This window comes from Microtus ochrogaster, unplaced genomic scaffold, assembly GCF_000317375.1.
Source record: "Microtus ochrogaster isolate Prairie Vole_2 unplaced genomic scaffold, MicOch1.0 UNK85, whole genome shotgun sequence".
Classification (NCBI taxonomy): domain Eukaryota; kingdom Metazoa; phylum Chordata; class Mammalia; order Rodentia; family Cricetidae; genus Microtus; species Microtus ochrogaster.
Window position 1 is genome coordinate 1,426,200 of NW_004949183.1, and position 10,160 is coordinate 1,436,359.

General features: G+C 51.4%; 1 protein-coding gene across 1 annotated transcript in view; it reads right to left on the reverse strand.

Moving 5' to 3' along the window:
* The window catches only part of LOC101982364 (plexin-A3-like), an 11,583-nt gene extending 4,885 nt beyond the window's left edge, over window positions 1-6,698 (reverse strand). The window contains exons 1-11 of the mRNA XM_013354999.2: window positions 6,391-6,698; window positions 3,968-4,590; window positions 3,032-3,571; window positions 2,414-2,596; window positions 1,930-2,058; window positions 1,759-1,859; window positions 1,248-1,371; window positions 1,008-1,164; window positions 820-919; window positions 447-561; window positions 112-312 (exon numbers count right to left, since the gene is read on the reverse strand). Of these exons, the coding sequence (XP_013210453.1) occupies window positions 112-312; window positions 447-561; window positions 820-919; window positions 1,008-1,164; window positions 1,248-1,371; window positions 1,759-1,859; window positions 1,930-2,058; window positions 2,414-2,596; window positions 3,032-3,571; window positions 3,968-4,564 (2,247 nt within the window). The 5' untranslated portion in view covers window positions 4,565-4,590; window positions 6,391-6,698. The remainder of the gene's footprint in view (window positions 1-111; window positions 313-446; window positions 562-819; window positions 920-1,007; window positions 1,165-1,247; window positions 1,372-1,758; window positions 1,860-1,929; window positions 2,059-2,413; window positions 2,597-3,031; window positions 3,572-3,967; window positions 4,591-6,390) is intronic.
* Between the last annotated feature and the right edge of the window lie 3,462 nt (window positions 6,699-10,160).

The following is a 10,160-nucleotide window of genomic DNA, read 5'->3' on the forward strand; positions in this document are numbered from 1 at the left end:
GGGAAAACAAAAAAAAAAAAAAAAAAAACCACAAACAAACCACCACCACTGACAGCAACAACAATATAACAACAAAACAATTGTCCCTGGCTGACACACCCTGGACCTCACCGAAGCATTCTGGCACTGCACACTGCTGCTGTTAAAGCGCACTGCAGGTACCCGATGCTGCCGCCCCTGTACACGGACTACACATTCATAATTCTTCTGGCCTGACTGAGGTTGTGGCAGATTCTTAGCCCGCAGGGTTAGAGGCTGCATGACACCCACAGGGATCAAGAGGTCTCCTCGAGACAGGATCTCAGGACATCCCTGGGAGGAGAACAGCAGTCAGAGCATATTGATCTACCCACCATTCTCCAGGCCCAAGGAAATAGTAGAACAAACAAAAAAGTGTGAGGCCAGCCAAGGAGCCCAATCTTTTGCAGCGCACTGCACCACCTCACCTCAGGGCTGTGGACCCTGCCCTCCTGGAAGGAGCACTCGTGTGGGTGGCTGGTACACACATGGCGGTACTTACACCAGTGGCAGGGGTAAGGGCTGCCAACACAGGACATGCACCTGGAGAGGGAAGTGGCTTCAGAAATAACAAAGAAGGTTACACCACCCTGTTTTCACCCTCCCACAAAATGCACTGGGGAACAAATGAAGAGGGCAGGCAGAACCTGCATAAGTCACATAGTGCACATCAGGATTGGACAGAAGTGGGGACAGAGCTCACCCCAAAAGTCCTAGAAACAACCACACTGCAAGTTTTATATATCCAAAAGCACCTATCTATCCCCAGGCCTAGGGACAGATTCTGGACCTGGTACTCACGACTGAAGGGCACTGCAGTTGTAGAAGACAAAGTCAACCCCAGCAAACCTCACACCAGTCTCCATGGAGAGCAGCTGCAGCTGCACAGTATGAGTGGCCCCTGAAGCAAACAGGTGGCCATCCCATCACCAACTAGCCTGGAATCCTGCCCTACCCCACAACACCCAAAACAGCCCCAGTCCACTGACCATGCCCTCTGGTAAGTGTCTGGAGCTCCTGGAGGGATGGTGAAGGACAACGAAGCTCTCCAGAGGGCAGGAGAATAGCCTCACTTTTAGTCACCTCCTCAAATGAACAGCTCACACCCGCACTAAGGTCTGGCACGTTGCGCATGGCTATGGTCAGCTGGGGAAGGCAGAGAGCTCAGAGCAGAATGTGCCCCTCCCTCATGAAGCATAATGGGCCCAAGTACCCACCATATCACTTACCTGCACTCCAGGGGATGTCACCGACACATTATTGGGCCGGACCCGCACCTGTACACATTTGTTCAGCTCCTCGGCAAAGCCATGTGGAGCAGAGGCACCTGAGCAGGCCCCTTCACGGCAGCACCTGCATGGGAATAGGCCAGAGCAGTCTGAGCACTGTCCCAGGAGGGACCAGATGGGGTTGCAGTAAGAGGCTGAGAGGGGCAGAGGACAGCATACCCAGCTCCTACTGCCAGGCAACAGTGTGCCTTGGCCTCATCCCCTGAGATCCAAGGGACGTCACTCAGGTTAGAAGTTCTGCTCATTAGCTGGAGAATGTGGAGGAGAAGGGAGGGAGGGGAAGGCTCAAGGCTCAAGGCTGGGGTAAATGGAGCAGGTGGGTGAAGGAAAGTATAGCAAGTGTGGCTGGCTTCTGTCCAGTTGGCAAGGCCCTCTTAAGTCCTTCTGTCTCCCAAGATAATGGCCCCAGGGAGCCCATTGCTGCCCCATGTCCCTCACCCACTGCCCTCACCTGTGCTGTAGCACACACCAACCACAGTGTGGGTCCCCTGAGCCCAGGCATGCAGCGCAGCTCAGATACTGCTCACAGGTCTCCACCGGGAGTTGGCTCACCTGGGAACAGCCACATCAGCACACAGCCCACCCCTACCCCACCATCCACCACCACCCACCATGGGCCCACCTGCTTCTCACTCAGGAGATAGATGTGCTGGTGGTCAGGGCTAAAGAGCAGGTCTCGGAGTATGGGGCTGCCCTCTACAACAGAGACCGTCTCATACAGCTGGGCATCCTGAGAGCCATCAACCCGCACCTGAGCCACAAACCAGGACAGAGAAATGACAGACCAGCTTCACCCTCCCATAGTTCCCAGTACCCAGGGACTATCTAGATTGCATCTGAACTGGTCAGAAAGGACCTCCTTGAGCCTGCACTCAGTCAGAAGGCCTGTAGCTCCAACTCTTGGATTCAGCTAAAAAATGCTGGTGAAGGTAGATGGCAGAGAAGTTACCCAAGGAGGAGGGCTCAGCTCTTGGGGCCTAACCTGCGAAGTCATCATACCCTGTTCAGAGTAACCTAGGCTCATGTGCACATTCTGTTCCCCAGCCCTTCTTCCCATAGTGTGAAAAATGTTCCCAATCCTATAATACAAGGGTTCCAGGACTAACCTTCTTCAGATTACCACTGCGTGTACCGATGAAAACCACAGAGTGCTGGTGGTAGGTATAAGCAGCTACACTGGCCATGCCATCAGTGCTGTCGGCCAACAGGGGTAGCCCCTCAATCACGTGTAGGCCACCCAATGGTTGATTCAACACTAACCCACAGAAGTTTCCATTGATCTGCATGGGCTGGTGACACAAGAGGGGTGAGTGAGAGATGCTATTAGACCCCATGTTCTGTAAAGAAGCAGAACCTGGAAGCTACTGCCCTCCAGACATGCCTGACAGTTTGCCCTAGGACCCCATGGGAAAATGGGACTGGTGACAGAAATGAGGGAGAGGGAGGAGAAACCTGGGTTTACAAGACTTGATATAGAACAGAAAGCAAGCTGGGAATTAATAGTCAGAAAAGTGAAGGTGATAATATATAAACAGGACACTGCCCAAGACCTAAGTACAGACTTAGGCTCTCAAGAAAGGTAAAGCAGGTGTCAGAACAAAGGTGTCAGTCACTCCCAGGACCATGCCAAGCCTGGGATTGGACAGACAGCCACCCAGCAGATAAGCAGAAAGACAGAGTTGTCATGTGTAGCACAGGGACATCAGGGCAAGCAAAGGGCTCACGGTGTTGATGCATGGCAGCTCCTTATTCAGCAGCCAGGGCAGGGCCAGTGTGCCCTCCCCACGGTAGCATGATTGGATTCGCTGCCGGATGTGGGCATTGATGTTGCTGAGAGTGAAGAGGCAAAGGATGGTCTGCCGAGGTGGGCTGGCTCGGTTCTTCTGGCCCTGAGAGAAGATGGTGAAGAGGACATCCTCATCGGCTGGCACACCCAAAGCCTGGGCCAGGAGCTGGCCAGGCTTGGCCAAGTGGGCACTCTGCACTAAGCGGTACTCCACACCATGCCAGGAGCAGCCAATGGGAAACTCTACATAAGAGTAGAACTCTGAGTCTCCTGAACACATGCGCACAATCTTGGATGTGAAGAATTTCTCGCCTGCTGTATCCAGCAGCGTCTGCTGGGTGTCCAGCTGCAGTGTTAAGAAGTACACGAACGAGGCACTGACAAAGCCATATATGTAGTAGATGTCAAAGGCAGGGTACAGGGAAAGTGTGTCTGAAGGAATCTTGATCTGAGAGGAGACAAACTCATCCTGGTACACCTGGAGAGTAGAGCAAAGTATGAGCACAGGACAAAGACCTGCTCCCTTTGCCACCTTCACTCCCCAACCCCGCTCTAACAATGTGGCCTTCCAAAGGCTTCCCCTGTGATCTCCCACCTGCCCTGCCTGGGCAATTACTGGAATCCACGGCACAGAGTGCAAGGTGACCTCAGCCTCTCCAGAGACGGGCTTTCCACAGGTGAATTCTGCCCAATTTCCTGTCCTCGGCAGCTGATCTACATCTCTGTGTCAGTGAAGGGTCACAAATTCCCTCTCAAACCAATACTTTCCTTCCCAAGAAGTAGGGTCAAGACCGAGAGAAAGGAGTGAAAAAGCCTGGACTCATAAGAAGCAGAAGAAAGAGAAGAGAAGGAACAGACATAATATCTCACCCACCAGACTGAACATATCTGCACTGTCTTCATCGTCGATGAGCTTACGGGAACTCAAGGTAGGAAAGTATTCAGACTTGCCATCAACTGCAGTGCCCACAAACAGCTTGCTAGGCCCCTGGCCCTGTTCAACAATGACACCAGCCATGGAGTCAGGCTCTTGGGCCCCTGACAGGTAATGCTCCTTGCGATGGTGGGGCTCACCCAACTTGAAGAGATCATCCAGACGCAGGAATTGGCAGATTCCCTGCCAGATACTGCCACAAGCTACCAGACGACGGGCTGCATAGTCTATGAGGAGCAGCTTGTTCACATTGTCCACAGGCACCAGGCGATGAGAGCACACACGCATGCTAGGGGGTGGGTAGCAACGAGAATTGTCCTCAACGGGCCCTGTAACATGGGCCCGTAGCTCAGTCAGGTTTGGAGCCAGCTTGAAAACTCGGTTCACTGCACCTACAAATACCTCCCCGGTCACTCGGTGGACAGTCAGGTGAGTCAGTGTGGTATCTGTCACCACAAAGGTACGAAAGGGCCTGCTGCTACCCAGGCACCCTCCTATAGTGAAGAATAGCAATGGGAGAAGGCAGACAGTGGGCATGACCGGCAGCTGTACCAGGGACAGGCCTGAGGAGAGACAACAAGTGGGGGAGTCAGAGACCCCAGGCCCAAGCTCTTCTCCATCCCCCTGACCTGCCCGGCCCAGGGACCCTGGCAGGCCAGGCTCCATGCCACAGAGGGGCAGGGAAACTCATCCAACATGACAGAGCCCCAGATGGTGACTGAGGCTGGGAGAGGGGAAGGGCCTCTAATAAGGCAAATGAATGAGTAACAAGTACAGGCAAGCTTGGAAGCCATCAATCATCCTCCACCCCTGTACTGGAAAGAAGCCAAGAAGCCTTGTCTTAACTGGACCACACCCAAGGGGGCAGCAGAGCCAGATGCTTAAAAGGATGGGGTGGGAGGCCATACCAGAAATGGGACCCAAACATTACACCCCAAGGCTGAGAGCAGTTGATGGCAGAACATCACAGGGGAGCCTAGACTCAAATACCCCTTGCCTGAGCTGGGGAAGCAGAAAGGCAAAGAGAGAACAATCACATGCTGGGGCTAGGGGATGCGTCTCTGTGAGTGGTGCTGCCAACAGGAGTCCTAGAGCGAAGCTCTGGACAATTAAGGCCTGAGATTGGTTTTAGTGCCACCACTTCTCTAGCTCATGGTCTCTCAGGTGCTTTCTCTCCCTGAGGGTCTCGGCTGCCTATTCAGGAGTCTGCTGTCTGGCCTTAGTGCTGCAACACAAAGCCAAGACTCTCACCGAGACAGATGTAAGTCAAGCTTTGCTCAGATACAGGCAGACAGATGCTCTGCCAGGCCTGTGTGGCTCTCCCTGAAGATCCGGAAGTCAGTCAGAGAGAGGTAGGGGCAGAGGGGTCTTACCCACTTTGGGGAGTCCAAGAAGTCTTATATGTAGGAAGCAGCACCCTCAAATACAATTGCAGCCTTAGGGATGTGGGGCAAGGCCCACACAGATAGGGAAAGTGCACTTCACCCCCAGGCCACACCCAGCCAGCCCCAGGCTGCAAAGCAGAGCAGTCTCTGCAGTCAATGGAGCAGAGCACAGTGCTACCTTCTCACTGCCCAATTCCCAAGGGACACAGGAGGGACTCAGCATAGGAAGGGGGCAAGGAGGCAGAAAAAAGAAACGCAGGAACAGGGAGCAATTTCAGTTTGAAACTGCTAAGTTTCAGCTCAGATTGATCAGCTCTCTGGGGTTCTTTTGTCAGGTCTGCATCCAGGACCCCTCATGCAACAGCCAGAAGAATGGAAGGAGAAAGAGAAAAGCAGCTGCATCCTGCCCTCACCTCTTCTACACTCTGAAGAAAGCCAGTTTTAGAAACTGGCCAGGGACAGACTGGGAATGAGACCTGGAAAGTCGTGATTTGCAGCCCAAGACCCCACCCCAGCCCCCACCTCTAAGTGGTAACCTTAGGCATCACAGACGCACCCAGCCCCTCTGCTACAGCTCTGGCAGCAAAGAGCATGATAATGAGGAAAGCTCCATACAGATATGTGGGTCCACAGCCCCTGCTCTTCCACAATGCTCCCCCATGGTGCTACCAACCCAGCCAGTCCTGCCCCCATTGGGAGCACCCCTAGGCAGAACCGTAGAGACCTTAGTCGATGCAGAGGCCACAGCAATGCTCAGAGATACTGCTCCTCCTCTACAAAAGGATCATATCAGGCAATGATATGGTGCTACAATAGAGTTGACCATCTCTTCCTACTCAGGGTATATAGTGCCTAGTGAGCCTCGAGATGCAGGGACAGAGCCTGACCCCTGAAACCATCTGGACCCCCTAGGCTGTCTGAATCCCGGACATCCATCAGACTACTGGCACACAAGTTGTAAGGATGGCAGCCACCTACCTGTCCCTCCAACGTGGCTGACTCGGTGTGGCCACTCCTGGCCACGTGGACGTGTCCCCGTGCCCTACAGCAGCCCCACTAGCGTGGCCACTCAGCCTCACCCCGCACGCAGCGAAAACTGCAACCGCCGTCACCCACACACTGGGCTGGCCCGAGGCCGCCTGGGCCTTTTAAACCTGGACCGTACCACCACACCAGGAGGGGGCTCTCAGGGAGGATGGACCCGGGCCTGAGAGGCAGAGCGCATGGGAATGAGGCCGCTGCTCCTTGGGCCCAAGACTCTAGTGCACAGCGCAAAATGCCCATGGGCCGCTGGGGAACCTTCCTGAGAAATGACCCCCTACGCTCAATGGCTGAGTCCTAGGCGCGCGCTTCCCCACACCCCCAGCTCCTAGCTTGCTCCCTCCAGCAACCCTGGAATCCGTGCGCGCCCACACCACACCCCCTAGGGCCTGAGGCACGAGCCAGCTCCTCCTCCGGGAGCCCTGGGCCACCTGCTACAGTCGCAAGATTTTGTTTGGACCTATCAAAAGCATACTAGCAAAGATTGCTTGCTAAGTCAGGGCTCTTTCCCCAGTGGTCCATAAACTGGAGGGCTAATAATGTACAAGTACTCAGCACAAAGCTTGGAGTACTACAATTTATAGCCATTTTCATCTAGCGCCTTCCTCAACAAGCCACTCTGACAGGGAATCTGGGATTCTAAATCCCTTGTTTTCCTTTTCCTCTTTTTTTCCTTTCATTTCTTTTTCCTTTAGTACAGTGTGGCCTCTAACTGACTACCCTTCTGCCTCACCCTCCCAATACTGGAATTATTATGGGCTCGTACCACCACAGCTGGCATTTTTTTCCCACCTTGCTTTGAAACAGTGCCTCACACAGTAGCTCAGGCTGGCCTTGAACTTCCAATGATCCTCCCTCCAGCTTCACCTTCCCATCTTTTGGAATTACAGGTGTAATTGTCAACAAGTCCAATGTTCTTTTATTTGCGCGCAGTGTGTGTGTGTGTGTGTGTGTGTGTGTGTGTGTGTGTGTGTGTGTGTATGCCTCATGTGTGCAGGTGCCCAAGAAGGCTAGCAGGGGGCATTAGAGTCTATGGAGCTGGAGTTAAAGGCAGTTGTGAGCCACTGAATATGAGAGCTAGGAACTCCAGTCTATGCAACAATAAGAGCAAGTGCTCTTAATCACTGAGCTGTCTTTCTTTTTCTTTTCTTTCTTTTCTTTTTTTTTTTTTCAAGACAGGGTTTCACTGTTTAGCTCTGGTCTGGCTGCCCTGGAACTTGCTTTGTAAACCGGACTGGCCTCGAAATCACAGACATCCACCTGCCTCTATCTAGTTAGTGTTAGGTGCACCACCACCCCCTTGGCCCACTGAGCCATCTTTCTAGCCTCTTTTTTTCTTTATAAACAGCTTTACTGAGATATGCTTCACCTTTCATATAAGTCATGTATTTAATGTATACAGTTCAGTGGCATCTTAATATAATCACAAAGATGTGCAACCATCACTGCTATCTAATTCCCAAACATTTTCATTACTTCTAATAGAAACTCTGTAGCAGGGGAGGCAAATGGGAGGCGGTGGCGGGGAGGAGGCAGAAATCCTTAATAAATAAATAAATTTAATAAAAAAAAAAAGAAACTCTGTAGCAAGCAGTTAGCTATCATTCTCCATTCCCCTCATATACATACCCAAGCTCTGGAAATCACTCATGTACTTACTGACTATGGAGTTGCTCTTCAGGACATCTCAAATACAGTCATAATCATGCAATATAAATATATGTGTTTTTATATTCTTTAACTTAATATTTTCAAGTTTTGACAGAGTTAAAAATGGATGAAGACTTTCTTTTTGGGCCAACTAATATCCTGCTGCATGGATAAGCCCAAATTGGGCTATTGTGCATAATGTAAGTAGGAACACTTCTATACATTGTTTCTACATAAAATCTCAGGGTTTCTCTGTGTAACAGTCCTAGCCTACCACCACCACCACCACCACCACCACCACCACCACCACCACCACTGGGATGTTGACCTTGAATTCCTAATCCTCCTGCCTTCACCACCTTCGAAATGTTGGGATTACAGATGAACACGACTTTCTTTTGGATTCACATGTATATGAGTACATGAGTATGGCAACCATCTGTACCCTTGTGCACATGCATCGAGGCCAGAGCAGAACATTTGATGTCTTCTTCTATTGCTCTCTGGCTTATTGTCACCTGTCTCCACTCCTCCAAAGCTGTGGTTGTGGACACATGTAAAGCCATTATTGACATTTACATGGGTGCTGAAAATTCAAGCTCATTTCCTCATGCATACAGAGCAAAAGTTCTTGCCTGCCAAACCATCCCCCCCGCCTTCTTTTTGGATCTTTGAGAAACTCTTTCTATAAAGCACTGCAAATCACATGTACAACAGTAAACTAGGTTATCTTTAAACTGTCAGTGATCTTCCAAATTCTAGAATTAGAGGCATTTGATATCACTCGGGCTCCTATTTTTTGTTTTGTTTTGTTTTTGATTTTCGAGACAAGGTTTCTCTGTAGCTTTGGAGCCTGTCCTAGCACTAGCTCTTCTGGACCAGGCTGACCTCCAACTCACGGATATCCGCCTGCGTCTGCCTCCCAAGTGCTGGGATTAAATGCGTGCACCACTGCTGCTACCTGGCAGCTCCTCTTTTTCTGTTTGGCTTTGTTTTGTTTTTTGAAACAGGATTTCACTGTGTGGCCCTGTCTATCCTGGAACTCTCCGTCCTGAGTGCTAGGATTCACATAGATCTGCTTGCCTCTGCCTCCTGAGTGTTCGGATTCACATAGATCTGCTTGCCTCTGCCTCCTGAGTGTTCGGATTCACATAGATCTGCCTGCCTCTGCTTCCTGAGTGCTGGGATTCACTTAGATCTTGGCTGCTTCTGCGTCCTGAGTGCTGGGGTTCACATAGATCTGCTTGCCTCTACCTCCTCACTGCTAGGATTCAAAGAGATCTGCCTGTCTCTGCCTCCTGAGTGCTGGGATTCACATAGATTTCTGCCTGCCTCTGCCTCCTGAGTGCTGGGATTCACTTACATCTCTGCCTGCCTCTGGATCCTGAGTGTTGGAATTCACTTAGATCTCTGCCTTCCTCTGCCTTCTGAGTGCTAGGATTCACATAGATCTGCTTGCCACTACCTCCTCAGTGCTAGGATTCACATAGATCTGCCTGCCTCTGCCTCCTGAGTGCTGGGATTCACATAGATCTGACTGCCTCTGCCTCCTGAATGCTGGGATTCACATAGATCTCTGCCTGCCTCTGCCTCCTGATTGCTGGGATTCACTTAGATTTCTGCCTGCCTCTGGATCCTGAGTGTTGGGATTCACTTAGATCTCTGCCCGTCTCTGCCTTCTGAGTGCTAGGATTCACATAGATCTGCCTGCCTTGGCTTCTGAATGCTGAGATTCACATAGATCTGCTTGTCTCTGCCTCGTTAGTGCTAGGATTCACATAGATCTCTGCATGCCTCTGCATCCTGAGTGCTGGGATTCACATAGATCTCTGCCTGCCTCTGCGTCCTGAGTGCTTGGGGTCACATAGATCTGCTTGTCCCTGCTTCCTGAGTGTTGGTATTTACATAGATCTCTGCATTCCTCTGCCTCATGAATGCTGGGATTCACATAGATCTCTCTCTGCCTCTGCCTCCTGAGTGCTACGATTCACATAGATCTGCCTGCCTCTGCCTCCTGAGTGCTAGGATTCACATAGATCTGCCTGACTCTGGCTCCT